The sequence below is a fragment of the Ptychodera flava genome (assembly GCF_041260155.1).
Source record: "Ptychodera flava strain L36383 chromosome 23 unlocalized genomic scaffold, AS_Pfla_20210202 Scaffold_23__1_contigs__length_28996876_pilon, whole genome shotgun sequence".
Classification (NCBI taxonomy): domain Eukaryota; kingdom Metazoa; phylum Hemichordata; class Enteropneusta; family Ptychoderidae; genus Ptychodera; species Ptychodera flava.
Window position 1 is genome coordinate 18746325 of NW_027248277.1, and position 20553 is coordinate 18766877.

At 38.9% G+C, this 20553-nt stretch overlaps 2 protein-coding genes across 2 annotated transcripts; both read left to right on the forward strand.

Annotated features, from left to right (window-relative positions):
- Window positions 1-5366: 5366 nt before the first annotated feature.
- On the forward strand, window positions 5367-6068 carry LOC139123803 (uncharacterized). Its single transcript, XM_070689955.1, has one exon. It carries the CDS (start codon window positions 5367-5369, stop codon window positions 6066-6068), a length of 702 nt encoding a protein of 233 aa, XP_070546056.1.
- A 3133-nt stretch (window positions 6069-9201) lies between these two features.
- Window positions 9202-9792, forward strand: LOC139123804 (neuronal pentraxin-2-like). Its single transcript, XM_070689956.1, has one exon. The coding sequence runs from the start codon at window positions 9202-9204 to the stop codon at window positions 9790-9792; it is 591 nt and encodes a 196-aa protein (XP_070546057.1).
- The last annotated feature ends 10761 nt before the right edge of the window (window positions 9793-20553 follow it).

Genomic DNA, 20553 nt, shown 5'->3' on the forward strand with positions numbered 1-20553 from the left:
ACTTCAGACGTTCTCAAATTTAAACTTTTTAAAACAAAATAATTATAAAATGAAAGAAATGTTTGCAAATGGGCTCCGTTTTACACATACATGATAAAGCAGTATTTGCTGTGTAGTACTTCTCTGACTGTCTTTACCAGACGCCGTCGGCCACACAACCAGCATTGCAATCTTACATGCTCAAAGAGGTTGTTTGTTTATAGCTGAGAAATGAGATTTAAAGATAAAATGAAGCACTTCAAATTCCAATGTGTCTGATTAGCGGTATAGTACGTCGAGAAGCCCTCTAAGTAGCATGAGAGCACTTCATGGTCTTCTGCTCCTGTGAAGAACATTGACTTATGGCCAATAACATCTAGCGCGTCATGTACACGTTACTCATTTGATGAAAAACTATTCACCTGTACTTCAGGGTCCGCGCATGAATGCAGGCATTAAATTGTATGTTTCATATGGCTGAGGCCAGACTTTTAAAATCAATTTTGAATTCCCACAAGATGTTGCATGCTTGTGTACCTTCTTGATATATTTAAATATCTTGTTAAGATGTCTGAAGACAACGTGTTCATACGCAACACGGATCAAAATTTGTCGATAATTTTAGGTCCATGTTTTTGAAATAGGTATGAGGTGTGTGCCCGCAAATGATGTCAGACAAACAATCTCCCTAAAAGCAAAACAAACGAGTCCTTGCTTAGAGTAGAACTGACTACGTAGATAGATGAATTAATCCTGAAACAGTCAAATTAATGGACAGTATTCTTGACGAAACATTTGAACCAGCATTTGAACTATAGATTCATTCAAAACACTAGCAGAAATAGTATTTCTTTCTAAGTGAATGGTCAACAATATTTCACATCAGCAGTAGTCAATCAAATGCTGGTTTTGGTCCATAGCACTCTGTAACTGGGCAACAGCTCGCAACAGATGTGACTTGCATATGTTATTTGTCAGCATAAAACGAGAGAGAGAGAGAGAGAGAGAGAGAGAGAGAGAGAGACGAGAGACAGAGAGAGAGAATCGCAGCATAGTTCAATTTACAATGTTGTGAATACCTGTTGTTTGCGCTTCCAAGATTTTCGACAAAGTTAAAGTACGTGGCTTTCTTTTTGAAATCAATATTCTGTTTTATGAAGATAGAGACTTTCGTGTTCAAATTTTCCAATGAGCAACCAATGTAACGGTGACGAAAAGAATGGTATGACCTTGTTTATCCCCAACAACTTGTGTCAAGTATTCTAATGGGGCTTCCACAATCTTGATCTTCCGTAGTTGAAGGTCCAGACCCATTTGACCCCTCTTTAAGCCCATTCACCCAGGAGGGCTCCCAACACCATTTAGGTACCGGATATACTAGAATCATAATATTTGCCATCGCTTCATTAAATTTGCAGTAAAGAATAAAATCCAACAAGAATCAATTACATCGTTTAAATAGAACTTCAATGCAGTTAAGGTTAAAAATAATAGCATCTTTACGCCGATGTTCAATTGTGTTTTGACTGCGTGGTCCTTTAAACTTAATTACAACTATATACTAGAATCATAATATTTGCCATCGCTTCATTAAATTTGCAGTAAAGAATAAAATCCAACAAGAATCAATTACATCGTTTAAATAGAACTTCAATGCAGTTAAGGTTAAAATAATAGCATCTTTACGCCGATGTTCAATTGTGTTTGACTGCGTGGTCCTTTAAACTTAATTACAATAAAAGTAGCATTTCATGACAAGGCATAATTATACTACCAACCAAAACATCGCCGATATAAAAATAAATCGTCGACTTGATTGTATTATTGTCAGCCTTCCGAGTACTATACTGCATTGCATTCGCATTTGCCATGGTAGATAACCAGAAAAGGCCGCGTTCAAAAAAAATGGTGAGGGGGGACTGGAGGAATCGCGATTGAAATCTTATTTTTTTTCAGATCCCCCCCTCAATACCCTCAAAAATTTTCAAGTCCCCCCTCAATACCCTCAAAAATTTTCAAGTCCCCCCCAAATTACCATATAGCCGCATATTTATAAGGAATGCACGCAGAGTAAAACAAACATGTAATGTGTCATTCTGCACGCAAATGTTAAACAATATCTCTTATCAGCAGGTTGTAGAGCCATATACCTAGGGCAAGTTCTAAATTGATCTTTTTAAATGCATCAGTGAACTTTTTGGATTTCTCAGTCTAAGCTGACTTGAGTTTATCCAACTCTAGCCAGTTCAATGGCACCAGCTGAAAAGCACATAAAATGACAATCATGAGAGAGTATGAAAATTGTGTATTCCTAGCTACGTTTAACCAAATTGTGAAAAAATGAGCACAGTGACCTACCAATTTTTTTTTTTAAAGTACAAGACATATACAAGTTAGATGCCACTTATAAAATGTTTTACAAAATTGACAGTACTGGAAGGTTAAAATATTCCATGAAATTAATGTTTTCATCTCAGAAATTTTGGGTGTAATAATGGCAAATTTGATAAAAAATAAAAGATTTCATTTAGTCACACATTTTTCCATTTAAATTACAGTCTTTACCGTTCAAAGTTTTACTTTTGTGTTATTAGTACAATGAGATGTGAAAATTTCATTCACTGCATGAATGAAATGAATGGTTTTATATATTGATTTTAAGTGATTTTAGAAAAAACTGACTTTTCATCGTACATTTGTATAAGATCAACTATGGTGACCCCATCTTTTTTATTGCTCTCATATGCCCGAATTCAAAAAATCCATGGTAACTATTAGTCCCTAGTCTTCTATGTGTTGCTCTCTGGCTGGATCTTGTGTACAAGTAGATGTATGTTTCACTGTCAATTGAGTGTCCTATGACCGAAACTCTTCTTAAACTACATCAGAGTCAGAGCTACATGTGTCACTGTCATTGCCAGTATGTAGCAGCAGCGCTGTAGTTGTATTAACTTTTTATTTTGACAATATTTTTGTTCAGTTTATACAATTGTGTTCTTGTTCTATTCCCTATAGAATGTTGAGCTATCCAGTATTCAGCTTGCCAACACAGCCTACGTGTACCGCATCATTCAATTATCACCAATATTAGACAAACGGGCTTTGTTGACAAACTGAATATTGTGTTTTTCAGCATGCTGTAGAGAGACACCAAGAAACTGTGTTTGATACATTGCATAGAAATATTGAAAAATTATCAACAGTTGTAGCTCCTGCCCCATTACAAGGCCAACGTTCTATGAAAATTTAATGGCATTCATACATTTTTAGACTTTTTCGAGATTAAAGACATAAAATATGACAAAACGGTTCTAGATTTTGTTTAATTATTACTAACATTCGAACCATTGGACGACATCAAAATGTTGAGAGTCAAAATATTTCCAGGTCCCCCTATAGGCAGAGCAAAACTTTCAAGTCCCCCCCCCCCTCGACCAACCCAAAAATTTTAGAATTCCCCCTGAATTCCTACAGCCCCCCCTCACCACTTTTTTGAACGCGGCCTAAGCTTGCAAGTGCTTAAGTGCGACAGTTCAAATGGTGTGTCGAATACGTCTCTTTAAAATTGTACACGTACTCCAATAACATTTTCAATTCCAGTGCTGAATTCACTCCCTACGAAATGGTGAGATGTTTATCGTAAATTACGCTGTATGTAAAGAAGAAAACCAAAAAAGCAAAAGCAAATTGGGAGATGAGATTCAACAATGATATATTATTAAAAATCGCTTTCACAGTCAAGGACTAACAAATATCTTGCTAATATTTTCAATACTTACCTTGGAGTTTATGCAGCAGGAACTAGTATTACTTATCCCTAGCACCTCGCGTGGAATTGCTGTACTGAGTTTGCGCGATGAGCTACTCATCTATTCAACGGGCCTCAAAGTTACATACTTTAGTTACGAGTGTGAGTAGCCTAAGAGGGAATGGGTAATCGAGGCAAAGTTCTGCCCATGTGTCCTAGCAACAATTTTTTTAACATTTTTACCAAATCAGCATGAGTATCCAACGTTCTACTACGTGTCGATAGACTTTCTTACAGTACACGCTATCGATGTCAGCACACCAGGATTTTTGTCCTGAGAGATATCAATGGTAACCCGCCTCTCTTACTCTAAAAACGAACCGGGTCAATTTTTTTTCTTCGACAACCCTGTCGCCTTGGTTTTTCTTGCACCGGAACTTGAGTCTCAGAGTTAACTTGCCCTCTGGGAGAGCTTTAAGGGATCTTGCTGCCCTCTCGTCTGTCATGAGAGCATCAAAGGCCAATCGACCAGCCCTAGTACACATGCCACCCACGATCTCTATGTCACCGATGAAATGCAGGCCCTTTTTCCATCCTCCAGGTAGAGAAGACCGTGGTGGCACCATCGACCTCAAACTCATCTTTGGCGTTCGTTAAGTACCTAAAGCACTTGTCAGCTGGAAGCCTCACTGGGTTGGGATCTGGGTATCCAGGTCGACAAATGGCGAATGTAGCCACAGCTGCAGCAGTAACCTAAGGCGGCCGAAGGACGTTTTTAACGTCTTCCAGGATAGGCTTCGTTGAATATATGCTCTGCGAGCATCTTCTGGATCTAGTCATCCATAACTATCATGCTGTCGGATGGGTTCCCCATACCAGTTGCACGGATTTCTGGGTACTCGGACTACGAGAAGCTACGGAATAAATTGATGCTCGGACTTCGAAAAGTTGAGGCAATAACAGACTAAATTGCTTTTAGACAACTAAAAATATTGTTTCCTTGCTCTGGAATCATATTCTATTCGCGGTAATTCTTGTAACTCAGAGCTATTTTGCATTCGGTAGAATATTTCGACTGAATCACTCAGCCTTCATCAGCTGTTGTGTCATTGTGAATAGTACGATGACGTAACCGGTCTGCTGACCGCAGGAGGGCATTGTACACTGCTGGAATTTCACAAATAAGACAACAAATTGACTCTAAATTGTACAATCGACTCTACATTGTACAACGAATTGTATCCTACATCGGGGGTAGTAACTAAACTGTATGGCCTTCCGAAAATTTACAAGAAAGATGCACCTCTCCGCCCTACAGTTTCCAGCATTGGTGGTGTTATGTATAGTACGGCCAAATACCTAGCCACTGTCATCGGCCCATTGGCTGGAAAAACTGAACACCACATCATAAACAGCACTGACTTTGTTCAAAAAATTAAAGAGCTGGTTGCACCAGGACAGAAGCTAATCTCATATGATGTGTGAGCCCTCTTTACTAGCATTCCAGTAGACCAAGCCCTACATGTTATTAAAGACAGGTTAGAGAGGGATAACACCTTGAGTGACAGATGTGACTTGAGTGTGGAACAAATTGTGGAACTATCATGCCTGTGCCTGAATAGTACATATTTCATCTATGATGGCCAGTTTTTTCCAACAAAAACAAGGGGCGGCCATGGGTTCTCCAGTTTCTCCAATCGTTGCCAACTTGTACATAGAGCATTTTGAAAGGAGGGCCCTGGAAACAGCATGTAACCCACCATCATTATGGTACAGGTACGTTGATGACACATTCACCCGTCTGGGCGACCTTGACGTGGATGAATTTTCCCAACATCTGAATTCCATAGATCCACATATTAAATTTACATCTGAACAGGAACAGGACAGAAGACTACCGTTTCTGGATACGTGTATTCACATCAATGATGATGGCTCCACTAAAGTTACAGTGTACAGAAAACCTACCCACACAGATCAATATCTCAATTTAAAATCCAATCATCATCTGGAACACAAAAGATCAGTGGTCAGGACATTGTTTCACCGGGCTCTATCAATAGTCACAGAAACACAAGATAAGCAAAAAGAAATTGAACACGTCAAGAGAGCTCTCAAAACCAATGAGTACCCAGAGTGGATGTTTAGGATCCCAAGAAAGAAGGATAAAATCAAGGACACAGACAAATCAAAGAAAATCAAAATCAATGTAGGCATTCCGTATGTGAGTGGCACCTCTAGAGTGTTACAGAGGGCTTTTAAATCCCATGGCATCAACATGAACCATAGGCCATTCAACTCCATGCGACAAACCCACGTTCAAGACGGAACGAAAAGCTAAAAAAGTGTGGTGTAATTTATCGTGTCAAGTGTGAAGTTTGTAACAAGAATTACATCGAGGAAACTGCTAGACAACTGGGAACGAGACTCACGGAACATCAGAGTCGAGAAACCTCTGCAATTTATGAACACTGCAAGAAGACAGGACATTCAGTCAATCCTGACAATGTCAACATCATCTCATGTGAAGATCATTGCATCAAACGCACAGTGAGAGTGGCCATTGAAATCAAAGCACAACGGCCAGCCCTAAACAGAGATGTGAACTCCATCAGTGTATGCCCTCCTGTGGTCATCAGACCAACTACGTCATCGTACTATTCACGATGACACAATAGCTGATGAAAGCTGAGTGATTCAGTCGAAATATTCTACCGAATGCAAAATCGCTCTGAGTTGCTTTTTGGCAGCTTTCTCCTAAACTATGCTTGTGACGAACTTTATCTAGACCACAGGCCCGGGAGAATTGTATTACTCTCTGAACTCTGATCCCACAAGACCTACAAGGCACTGGGATTGTGGTTTTTTAAAGGATGATCATGGCCAAGTGAATTTTACAATACGTTTGGCAGCAGTTTTCCCCGAAAACCTCGGTCTCCCAGACTTTCAACAACTTACACATGTTATGGCTCCACATTTTGCAACAGGCTTACCTTAATTATACCTTAGCCGATGAGTATATTTAAAAGAAGACCCCGAGCAAGCGAGAATGGTTGGCCATCCCTGAAGTTCACACAAGCCATATTCTGGAAATGGTGGTGCTGGGTGTATTATTTTGGCGAGTATTTAATCCCCTTTGCTAAGAGGAGGGAGCCCTGGCGGCTACTGATGGCATATTTGCCTAGAAAATATACGTAATCGCACAAGCTTGATGATAGGAGGGGATGAAAAATCCATTCACCCCCTGGCTTGCAGTCGTGCACTTCTGGAAGGCGTGTTGCTGTATAGCTAGTGAGCCTCCCAGCGGACGAGAGTGTTGGGGTCCCATTCGATAACCCTGCGTGAGGCGGGGGGGCATATGTAAAAGCCCCCCCCCACACACACACATACTCGTGCTGTTAATGGAAAATAAAGGTGTGAAGGATGAGTTCTTCCGAATGTGGAGCAGGGACAGTTTATTTGGTGAATCAAAATTTTCTTCTGAACGGGGGATGGGGTGTTATTTTGATGTTTCCCGGGGATTGGTGCCCTTTGCCTCCCTGCTGCTTCTTATATCCGCAACCAAACACAAAAAAGCACCTCATTACAATATGGCACAGTTAAATACAAGTGGACATTGTTGTTATTTCTGACGCGAAATTGGTACGAGAGTTCAGGGGCCTCGACACTGACTCTAAAAGAGCATGTCAGTACGTGCCATGCCCATGCGTACAGTTGATTCCATACAAGAAGGTATGACTCGTCGATTAACTTCATCGTACTTGAAAAACGCTCATCAAGAAATTGCATAATGGTTCTTATTGTCCAATAGCCGTTGCTGCTTGTGCAGGCTTGGTGAATTTATCGAGCTGTATCGGACGAAAACTTGTCAATCGAAATCAACCTCCGACATGATAGCGCATTTAGCTACTCAGCTGGAAGTTCCAATTTTGCCTTAGCTTCCAAATTTTACATAGGTCTTCTTGTTGAGAAAACAGACGCTGGCTCGAGCAAATCAGATGGCTAGATTAGTGCGAAGCAAATTATAATGGACATATTCCTTTCGTGGGGAAATGGGAAACCTTTTACAGTTTTTGAAAATTTAATTAACAGCAAACGGCAAAATAGATGGTGTAGTCACCGATATCTTCTCATTCCAAGAGCACTTGGACGGTAGACTTTGTATAATGTATTGCACGAACGTACATGGACTTGTTAAGAATATTAAAACGGAGATGTTCGACATAAAGTAAATTGCACCGACCCAAACGCACCGCTTGGCAGGTGTCTTTACTCAACAACAGGGTCAACAATGTGTCACGAGGAGAATTCTCGCTAACTTAGAGCCCAAGTTAGGCTAGTTGGGCAAACTACATGATATTGAAATACAGTTTAGAAAAAGTCGACCCCTCACCACAAAACAGCGATCTAATACATACTTAAACGCAAATGTAATCTTTACCATGGCAAAAAGCTCTCATGCATCTCTTCAACTTATCAGGCATTTCTGGCATAAATTCTTACAATCCGTCATATTGAAAATATTGTCATCCTCCTGAGACTTTTATTTACGGTACGGAGAATTAAAGTATTCACTTTTGCAATTTTATAATGAATTAAAATCTTGACTTACCGTGCCAATGTTCGTATCAGTGAAGGAGATGACTAAAAATTTTACCAGTATGAGAAGTCCAGACTGCCGCAGGGAACTCAAAGATTTGTCAATGTGTAAATAAATTGGAGAGTTCTTATCCTAATAGGAGTAATCTACTGAAAATAGTACTTATTCTGCTTATGCTACTTATGTTTTAGGATGAGTTAAATCCAACTTTCAAATTTAGTGGAGAGAGAGAGAGAGAGAGGGGGGGAGGGAGGGAGGAAGATTGCCTTTGTCTCAATACCTATGTAGGTGTAAACACGTTTTCGCAACAATCTGTCTCGGTAATAACTTTTTTCCAAAGTTCAACTACCTAATTATAAGTTTAACATATCGTTTATAGATTTATTATTTCTACAGCTAGAGTTGCAAATATATTCCTTGAACAAGCATAGTACATAAAGCAGATCGTCAATAGGGATAATAACATAATGTAACTTTGGGTCGAAACCGAATTCATAATCCAGCTTTGGATGAGACCGGTACTTTATTCGTGATTCGATAAGAGAATGGCTGTAAATTTCGTCTAGGAAATTTTAAGCAAACTTATAAGTAGATTCGGAGGCGTGAAGCGTGAATGTAAATCTTTGTGATTTCATATTATACTTTTGGAACACTCTTCATGTTATACTTGACTTAAATTTTGGTATTGTTTGTGTAACAGAAAGCCTTGTGAAATACCGAAACGGATTTAAATTTGTTGATTATGAAATGCATATTTTTTACTATAATCCTCACAGGTAACGTACCTAATAAACTGATGGGAAAAGTTGTTACTTTCCCTGATATATCCGACTCATCATATGTAAAGTACAATGGTTTTGATGAAATTCCTAACATGAATGAGATGTCTACGTGTCTATGGGTCAAAATAAAACAGCAACCTACACCTGACCATGTCTATACATTTATATCTTATGCAATAAGTAACGACAGCAACGCCATCGCTATGGAAAACGAATATAAACCTGGTAAGTGCATGCTGCTTGCATCCTTAAGTGGAAAGAAATATTGGTTTACACTCGGAGAGTCTACATTCGTTTCTTGGACGTTCTGGTGTTTTACTTGGAAATTGCAGTCACAAGACTATTTGCTCTACATAAACGGAAACAACCTTGCCAGGAGCAGCGAACACAGCAAAAGTAAACCTAATCACAAGCAAATTGACGGCGGGGGTGTTCTTGTACTAGGACAAGATCAAGACAACGTTGGCGGTGGATTTTTTAGTGGACAAGCCTTTCAGGGAGACATGACCGAGTTTAATCTTTGGAATCGATTCATTAGCAAGCAAGAAATACAGCTATTGATGATGAGTACGTGTGGCATCGATGATCATGACGTCATTGTATCCTGGCACTCGTCGACGTTTGAACTTTTCAACGTGACAGAAGTGGAACAAATGCATTTCGAAAATAAGTGTAAGTACTAGACCCTTATTGCTTACAGAGTCAAACGGCTGTATATATATTATATATATATATATATATATATATATATATATATATATATATATATATATATATATATATATATATATATATATAAATTATATATATAGTGTAGTGTTAACGGGAACTAAGGCAGTTTCAAGGTAGGCGTTGTAGTACTGGACAGTTTCGTGTAGGTAGAACCTACACTCATCAGATACCATAGCCAAAAGAATAGTACAGAACTCAGTAAATACATATGGACATTAAAAGAAAAAAACATCAATTATAACATCACGTGGAAAATACTCAGACAAGCCAAACCCTACAACCCATCAGCAACTGCAGATGCAATCTATGTCTTTGGGAGAAATATTTTATAATATGCAAACCCTAATTGGCCACCCTTAACAAACGCAATGGACTCGTTAACACATGTCGCCACTCCAGTAAATTTCTCCTAAAGAATTTTGTAACCTGGCTGTTATTCATGAGACAGGCAAATCATCACCATCTGTCACTCCCTATTCATTTTTTATAGTCTGGTTCCTGACACCATTTTCCGGTAGAGGGCGTGGGGAAATATAGGGTCAGGTACGGCTAATGTAAACATGGACGCTATTGGGTTAAAATAAAACAAGCTGTGATTGGATAAAAGTAACACTTGTAACTTTTTCTCATGTTTCTTGGGTTTCGCACTTTTAGGCTCACTTGACACCAACTTCTTGTTTGTACCAAAAAGCCGTGGAGGTAGAAAGAAAGACTTTTTAACTCCATGATTTAGCCACTGTGATTTAGCACACCTCTTGATACTTTTAGAACGTCGACATGATGCCTGGCATTTTTCATGAAATTCGGACACCATTCTATCCATCGAAATCAATCATCGTTCACAATTCCAACAAAGTTTGCTTTCAATTAGCTGTGATATCGCAGCAGTACTTGTGGCGTGTATCGAACGTGCTAGGGTCATTGGGGTCAAGCCACAGTCGGCGATGACCTCAATGACCCTAGCGCATTCGATACACGCCATAAGTACTGCAGCGATATCACAGCCAGCCTTCAATCACCTCTATTTCCCCGAACTTCTGGATTAATCCTTTCAGTTTATGTTTCTCGTCTCGTGTGCCAATGTTTTTGGTTCGGATACCAGTGTTCGAACATATTCTGATCCAGTCGAATTTTGACCGGCGTTTACATAGAAGCAGCCATATTTGTTGTAGCATGTTCTGTCAGGTGACTAACCTCCGCCATCTTGAACAAAATTCTGTTCAAGATGGCTACCCGGTACCTGACCCTATATTTCCCCATGCCCTCTACCGGGGAAATGGGTCAGGGAACCAGACTAGATACACCATTTTTTACTGCCATTCAACTTCAGGCTCATTTGCATATTCAGTCCAGTACTACGCATATTTTCTGTTGAACACCCGCGTTCTTGTTCAATAGGCTATGGTATCTGATGAGTGTAGGTTCTACCTACACGAAACTGTCCAGTAATACAACGCCTACCTTAAACTGCCTTAGTCTCCGTTACTACATTGTTTTGCTCTGGATCTGCACCATCGAGCACTCTGCCAGCAATACTTGCAATGAGCTTTCATATATATATATATATATATATATATATATATATATATATATATATATATATATATATATATATATATATATATATATATATATATATAATTATATATATTTATTTATTTATTTATTTATTTATTTATGGTATTTTTCTCTGTTTGACGTCATCGTATACTCGTGTTTTTCGCGGAGCCGTACAACTTCAAGCCGAAGGCGAGAAGTTATATATTTATCACATGAACTGTCTTCTTATTTTCTTTTGACGTAGATGGATCAAAATTATCGTAACAAATTGCATGAATTTCGTCGCAATTTGTGTTTGACTTACGAGGATAACTTTCATTTAAAGAGTAAAACGGCCCGTCACCCAGGAGATACTTTCATTCATAAATCCCATCAAGCTGAAATTTGCTACATCAAATGGTATATCCACCAACCAGACATACGAATTCTGTCATGTGAACCTGTCAATCATTGTCTCCTGCTGTATACCGATGCCAAGGCAAGTCGGCCATCGGCGGACATAGGTTTCATTGTGCTGGCGACGGATAGCCATAGTATTCAGAGCTACTTAGAATATTTACAAATAGATTTATGAAGTAAATGCAACGACACGATCGAAACAGTAATTCTCATTCTCAGAGATGCCGTGGCTTTCAAAATATCACACAAGTTTACGACCTTTGCGAGCGCGAAAGATTCCGTTCGATGACACGCTCATTGCATGTTTGTGCCCACAACGCTGCCGTCACCGGTCTCTGCCGATGTCAACTCGTCAATCCCGATCTCGGTCCTCAATGTTTTCGTCTTACGGACTTTGATGTTTGCAGTGACACATATCTCGCCCGTGGATACATCCTAATTTTTACTTGACGGAAACTCTGTTTTGAGTGTCAACTTTCGAAGTATATGGGATTCCACAGCGCTGCACACAGCTCGACAGCTTATGTCTTCGCTACAGCCTTATGCCGCGCTGCAAGTTTGATTCCGAGCGAGAATTTACGGAGTTTTTGTGCGATTAAAGAAATTGATCGTTGTTAGTCGAATTACTATATGCTTCTGCCTCCTATGTCGCTTTCCCGAAGATTATACTGTACTCATTATTCAGTTTAACTTACGTTGAGGTGTAGGTTTCGGTTTTTATCGCCAACCGGGATCTCCAGGTACGACGTCCAGCCTACACGCCTTGACTGGAGCTGCGACGTTACTGAGCCATTAAAATAAAAAGATCGTCGCGTCTCCATTCGACTTTTGGGAAAAGATATAGTTTTAGCGACTTGAAATTTCGTTGGACAAATATGCCTTCTATGTTTCCATGTCTGGATTTATCGGGTCACCTTTTTGTAAAAATAGCACGGCATCGATCACAACAAATCTGTTTGTGTCGCGAAGCCTACATGTATTAATGGTACTATGCACGAAAAAAGTTCCGGTTTATGACGTACAATAGGGGTAATTCGGATTCTTATCCGTCCTGTTCTACGTCACACAGGTAGGAATTCGGGCCAGTTCATGTGATGGCGCAGGACCCAGCCTTATCAACATCGAGTTGATAGTGATAAACCATTTGATTCGTTCAGGATAATTCCACTATCTCCTACAAATCACCATATCAATAGCAGTGAAAGACACCCTTCGAGTCGAATATCAGTAATATTTTATAATATTATAAGGTTATTCCACAAATACCGAAGCGTACGATGTACAAGGACATAAATCCCGGTATTTTGGGAATAACCTTATTATTATACACCTTTTTAGTCCAACTTTACAAGAAAAAAGTCGAAATTAAGGCGTCTTTTGGATGCTCGTCGCGCACTGTACTGAGCGATCGCGAGCAGACTGGGAACGCGTTGAGCGCGTCCGCTAAGCGCGCAGAAACGAAATTTCAACATGCGCTGCGTAGAAATTGTACGTCAGCAGCATAATTTCACTCAAATTCACAGGTTTTGGACTGACCACGATTTTATTTGGGAAGTACTGAATGCTAAGAAGTATATATTTTTGTAAAAAATGTAAAATTTTCTCTTCTTTTTCTCCGTGTTGACGTAAAGGTGTTTTGAGGTTAAATGTCAAATAGCGTCCAATAACACCTAAAGTTATTGTAGACGTACTCCGCGTCAAAGTTATTGGACTCGGCGTCTGTTGATACCGTAACTTACTGTACGACGAAACTTTATAAGTTACAGGCGCAGGCGTTATAATAATATCAATTATTCTTTGAACTTTGATGAGAGTGATTTCACATGAAAACCTTCGATCACATATCATAAATTTGAACTAGGAGTTACAATGCTATTCGCAGGAGTAGATATAATGGCTCAAATTTTCGGCGTTTGATGAATGGGGCAAGAAGTAAAGTGTGAATCTTCGAAAATTAAGTACACCCCCTGTGAAAGGTGGGTGAAAAGATAGCTATTGTCAAGTAATTCTGGAAATTAAAACATGTCAGGTAATTATGAAATCCGATGTGCAGTATCGTGATTGAAACAATTCAAGCTACGTATCTACGGCGATAATCCTACGCTTTCGTCAGTGGAAGGGCGCACAGTCTGATAACAGATAGGGCGCCAGTTACCACAGATCGGTCGCTTCGCCGCTTTATATACTACTCAACGATGCTGGTCTTCATTTGCAGTTCGGTGTCTTTCCGGGTTGTAAGATTTTTTAGTCTGGTTGGCTGTGCAGATATAAAGGACGATTAATTTATTTAATCATTTATTTACATACAGTAGGCCACCGGCCTTGCTGTACACAAAAATAAGTGAAAATTTTCTTGGAAAGCTGCCTTTCCAAGAAAATTTTCACTTATAAGAAAATCTTGCAAATCAGCCATTGAATATTACATGACTATAAATTGATAAATATTTACATCACTGTGAAGATGCATTTAAACGTTTCTTCATTGCATAGAAAATATATTTTGATAAATTTCGCAACAATACAGCATTGTTAGATTGCAATAACATTACAAATTTTTCTAAGGAAGGAAATTAATAAATATTACGAGGTAGGTATTTTTCACGAGCTCTTTTTAAAAGGGGCATACCGGACAAAAGTGAAATTATTCCTCTACATTCTTAACATCACAAAAGTTACAAATTCTCTCTGAACGTTCATTGTGTAAATGTCTGTCAGTTTCGATACGTAGTGAGTGTGCTGAGATTCTAAAGCAACATAAGCAATTTCTGAATTTGTCACCTAGTATATCTAAATACTGTTCTCTACCAAAAGTACATTTGAACCTATAGTGAGTATCTAGTGTGCGAAATGTGGGAAGACCAGCTTGCCATTTCTGAATATAAATATCTTTACACCTCTGTTTGAATAAATTAATAAATGTTTTGACGAAGCCAACTCCCTGGTTCAACCAGGCTTCTCCCATTCCCATTGAAAAAGTAACTGTTTGATCTCCCTAGCCCAACAATTTTTATCTAATTCTGCTTGAGTGAATTAAAAATCGTAACAATGACGTGCAATCCGTTAGTGTGACATTGAGAGTAATCTGAACCAGTGCTGAATTACTCTTGTCATTCTGATTGTACGAATGGAATAACGACCAAGTTCTCCTTTGACAGCTAAGGTAGGTGCATTATGGTAAAGATTTAAGATAAAACGGCAGAATTTATTGTGTACAATTTCAATCTGTTCCCCTGAGTGTAGCCCCCAAATTTCGCTACCATACATCATCACTGGTAAAATTTTACTATAAATATTTTGAAGGCTAATGTTATATCTATAGAATAAAATTTACAGAGAGACTTTTGACAATGAAAAGAGCTTTGTCAGCCTGAATTGCTAACTGCCTCTGATCACCAGTCTATAGACCTGAGCTAGAAAACAAAACACGAAGGTAACTATAAGCTGGAACAACTTCAACTTGTTGACCATCAATTAACCATTTTTTACAATGTTTTAGATGACATATTTTCCTAAATATAATAATCTGTGTTAATTTTTAAATTCCATTTTTTGCATAGCGAGACAAATTGTTTAATAATCTCTGTCAACCAATAGGAGAAGTGCTAAACAGTGTCAAATCATCGGCGAAAAGAAGGAAGAACAATTTCATAGCAGCAATATGTACCCCAGCGTGATCATGATGAAGAGCTTGGCCAATGTCATTAATAAACAAAGTGAACAAAAGGGGGACAAAATGCCACCTTGTTGTACTCCAAGCTCACACGTAAAAAACTCAGTGATACCAGCAGGAGAAGGAATACATGCGGTTACATTACTAGACATGGAACGTAGTACAGAAAATAATTTGCCTTTGAACCAAGCCATACAGATTATAAAAGAATAAACAATGATTTACGCGATCAAAGGCTATTTCAAAATCGATGAAAGCACAATATAATCTGCTACGCAATGCTAGCTCTCTCTGGACAATTGTGTCAAGAATAAAGATATTATCTACTGGTGAATATTTTTTACGAAATCCTGCTTGTTCTTCAATAAGCGGAAAATAAGTGTCAGACCTAGATTGTAATCTCTGATAAATGATGTCACTGAAAATTTTGTGATTGTTGATAAGAGTGTTATTATAATACCTCTGTAATAATTTACACATTCTTTTAATTTATTTTATTTTATTTGCTTTATTTAATGAGGGTAGCCTGGTAAACTCTAGAGAGAGTTTATCTCTATGAATCCTTCAGCCCATTCTTTCGGAAACTACCAGTATTAAGTATACTATTAAAAATAAGAACAATAGTACTCTTGAGTTGTCGTGGTAAATGCTTTAAAATTTCTGGAGTAATACCATCAATCCCTGGGGCTTTGTTCGTTTTTAGTCTAGAAATAGCACATTCTAGTTCTTCCAAGGTGATTTCAGCATCAAGTAAAGCCATATCAACATGAGTGTCATCAACAGTATCTGTAAAGTTTAAATTCTGTAGAAAAGAACGTACATCTTCAAAAAGGTCCTTATCATCAGTGGAAGAGTGAACAATATTTTCTGAGAAGAGGTTTGAAAAAAGTTATGCCAATCTTTAACCTCAATACTCGATGAAGGACCTGACTTACTTGGGTTGATAAGCTTCCAACAATCTTTTGAATTTGGTTGTTTGCTAATAGTTCCATTTTCATTTTCTCAGTTTCATAAAAAAACTTCTTCTTACTTTTCAAAAGCAACTGGTAATCTTTCTTGAGATTGGTGTAAGTATTGAGGGAGTCTATGGACCTGCTATTTCTAAAACGATTTAGAGCTCGAAGAACTGTATTCTTTATAAGATGACAATCGTTGTTAAACCACCCAGTAAAATTACATCTTCTTGTAAAAGAGGTAGACACATTTGAAACGTTAACTTTCATACACTCAACAGAAGACTGAATAGATGTTATTAACACAGTAGCAGTTTTTGTAATATCACCACTATCGAGGGCATCAACAATATCTTTCAAGCAGTTTCCCCCTGTCTACCCTCCCAGAAGGCATTAAACAAATCTTTATGCCTTTCATTCCACAAATATTTACAGTAATATGTTTTTTCATTTGCAATTTCACTGGAAGCTCTCCGAGTCTGTGGAGATGTACACTTGAGATTAAAAATTATTGGTTGGTGGTCTGATTCAATTCTATCGGACACACAAAAGTAGGAAAACTTCTCAAAATTTACATACCTAGTGATGACATAATCAATTTGACTCCTTCCTTGCTCTTTTATACACGTAAAGTTCCATTTAATACAGTCATCAAATAATCTCCCGTTGACAATTCTCAAGTCCGTATGTTTACAAAATTCAAGCAATAAATAACCATATGAATTGACAGTATGGTCCATAGAAGTTCTATGGGGAATGTTTTCATCTGTTACATAGTTATCACTCACAGGAATAAATTTAGTGTCATCAGATTCAATATAATCAAATACCACAAGAAGTTCTGTTGTTAAAGTTGCCACACACAATAAATTGAAAATCTGATAATGACAAGTTCATCTTCAAGGTAGGTAAAATTATGATCGTCAGCATAATTGCTTGAACCACATAGAGAAAAATAAACAATTGCAAAACCAATCTTGAGGTTATTCATATCCAATAATACCCAGACAATATCCTCGGTCTTTTCACTTGCTAAAATTTGACATTGTTGCAAAATTAATTGTGAATGGTAGAAAATACTAATTCCTCCAGAAAATCTCCCAAGATGTTTTCTTTTGCTACGACTAACATGATAGCTCTGGTAGCCAAATAACGATAATCCAGGATTAGTGGAAACCCATGTTTCAGTAAAAAAGATCAATTTAATTTGTGTAAAAATTGTTAAAAAAATCACAATTGCTCCATTTATTTTTTAACCCATTTATGTTCCAAACTATGAATGATAAGTGATTATCCAATACAGAAATTGTCTCTGGAATATTACTGTGCTGACCTTGCAGTGATACATTTTCGTTCGTACTATATGCCGTAACCGTGTCGACTTTGTTTCTTGTGGATGAGTTAGATTCACGACCTTGGCCACACCCCTTTCTATGCTGAAGTTGTTTCAACTGTGGTGGTGTCTTGGTAGAGTCCAACACGAACACGTCCCCATCAATGACTAGTTATCATAGCGCAGAGATGCTCTCTTATTGTCTTTTCTTGCGGCTTCAAGGAATGGTCCTAATTTCCTACGTTTCTCACGAACAAGAGGGGGCAAATCTTCTGATACCCTAATCCGCTTGTACCGAGATAGGTTATTAAATTGACGACGATGGGTTGCGCGTTGGTTCTCGCTTTACTCAGTCTATGAGCTCTTTCTATTTCCATCGACTCACCTTCAATTTCCAGTTTCTGGGTGATAAAATCTCGAACCTTTCTTTTTCTGTGTATCGTCCCAGGTTTCGTTGTGAACTTGTTCAATCCCATGGATAATTAAATTGTTTCGCCGAAGCTGACCACTATTATAGTCCTGTTGTGATTCCATCCTTTCCATTTTGTTTCTCAATTCTGTGTTCTCAGCCTCTAACTCTGCGATACGTTTAGAGGCTTCGCTTAGTTCCTTTTCTACACCCGCTAGTCCTTCTCTCAACTCACTTGACCTCCTTTCAACATTTTCTTCTAATTCTGTAAATCTCTCATCAAGTGACTGGTGGAGTGACGAAATTTTGGCATTGATGAAAGTCTTCAGCTGATCCACATGTTCTTGCTGTCCGAGTCATGGCGTTGTGTATGTGTTGGCGAAGTATCGGACTCTGGACTAGCCGTAGCAAACTGTCCCTCGGTTAATCTACTTTGCCTCGTTCGAGTAGTGCCAGATAGTTGCCTGTTTTGTCCCTTTGGACCAGGGTTACTCTCTATGTCCCCGCATGACAGAAGACACAGAACCAAAGCTAGCCGTATAAAGGCGCTCACCGTCACTTTGTCCTTAATTCCAATATGGCGTCCACTGCACGTTTTCGCTTGCCTGGGTTGAAGGAAATTTCCAATTCTTTGCCGCCATACCATCAATGTAACACCCATTTTATCCGCCACTGAACCCTTGAGTTGTCACAAGTACTATTTGACCGTCTTAAACTGGAAAGTCTTGACAAAAGAAACTGAAAACTGGAAGTTTTCGTGGAGCGGTCTCACACACGTGGCTCACATAGCTACGGTCAATAGCGCCCCTAAAGGACCGATTAAAAGTACCAATCTTTATCTAACAACAAGCTTTTCGAGCTCTCTGATTGCTTAATTTGTCCCTTTCACTGACGTAGAGGGCGGCTAACTTCAGTCGACATTTCGACATTTCGGCCGAGCGAGGGCGTTCACCAACATGTCGATCATCACGTCAAAGTGCGAAATCGCAATGCCGTTAGTGCTTCATCATGGGAACTTTAATTTCAGCTTTAATGAGGGGATGGAAGGGAATAATAGGGGTGGTACACAATGTAAAAAATTTCAAATTATCCCAATGCTTCTTTCAGGCATGAAACTCCTGAATGCTAATCTGCCAACATGACAACTTTTTCCCATACAAATTTCTGCGAGAGCTTTTGCCAGCTTAATGAGTTGGTGGGTGTGTGTGTCAATATGTACGCACTGATAACAACGAATTTTAAATTTGACGCCTAAACTAAGCATGGCCAGTGATTGGACAGAAACGCCGTTCCACTTATCACGGACACCCCCACCAAGTGTAACATTTTGTTTATTGGGTCCTAAACGCAACTAAATGCAACGTCAGAAGTGAGCTGAGCAAAATCACCTAAGTTTTCCAGACAAAGCATAAAGAAAATTTTCACTGGCGCTTGTCGCATGACTATGCTTTCTCAGAGAAGCAGGTCATTAGTCAAGATTTCAAAACTTCAGTACTTGATGCTGACCGAATATGACTAGAAAGTCTATTCATCTGTGCAGTCGTAGCTCTCGTTTTCCGGACGAATATAGATTGCAACGGGAAAACCCCAAGTCATGCAATGGAAAAAGAGTTATTCCGTCGCAACGTACGAGAGCTATGGCTGCTTGCTACAGCGACATACGAGAAAGAACGATCATCATAATTTGAGTCTTGTTGGTTAATAAGTTGTAAGAGAAACCGTCTTCGTCTCTTGAACGGAGAGATCTGAAAACTTTAGTGTATACACAGTCCATCATAACAGACTAGTTTGTGACAGTGTAATACTGTCAGTAAAATTGTCTCGGGTTTATTGGAAGAGAATTGAGAAAATTGAGACATGATTCTTGAAGTTGACCGGCAATGTTAGCAGTGAGTTGAGTTTTCTGTTTGTCTGTGATTTGATATAGTAAATAAGTCAGCATATCAAAATTAGAGTACAACATATCGAAATTGGACCATATATATATCTCACATGGCTACACTAGGCTTACATTAGATAAAAGATAAAAACAGTTAACTCCCGGCTAAGTACAAAGCTGGGATCGAGGTACGGGCCCCGGTACGGGCGGAACGAATCATTGTCCCGGGAACGCTAGCGCTTACAAAAGGCGAAGTTGGTCAGTTTTGTTTTAGTGTTATGTCCCCTTGGCCGAAATGTTCTGCACCTGTGAATGCCAGACCTTGTCCATAACAGAGCAGAAAACATCAAAATAGTTTTGTATATAGTCATTCAAGTCACTTGAAGTGGACCATTGATTCATGTCATACCGTCGTACCGATCGACACGATCGCAAGCGTAGCACTCGTCGCTGACGTGTAATGCATACCATTCAATGTCAGCTTAGAGCGTACGGACATACGCGAGCGC

What these genes read in the sequence shown, in the direction of transcription:
- LOC139123803 (XM_070689955.1), top strand. Translation starts at nt 5,367, where the DNA reads ATGGCCAGTTTTTTCCAACAAAAACAAGGGGCGGCCATGGGTTCTCCA.
- LOC139123804 (XM_070689956.1), top strand. Translation starts at nt 9,202, where the DNA reads ATGAATGAGATGTCTACGTGTCTATGGGTCAAAATAAAACAGCAACCT.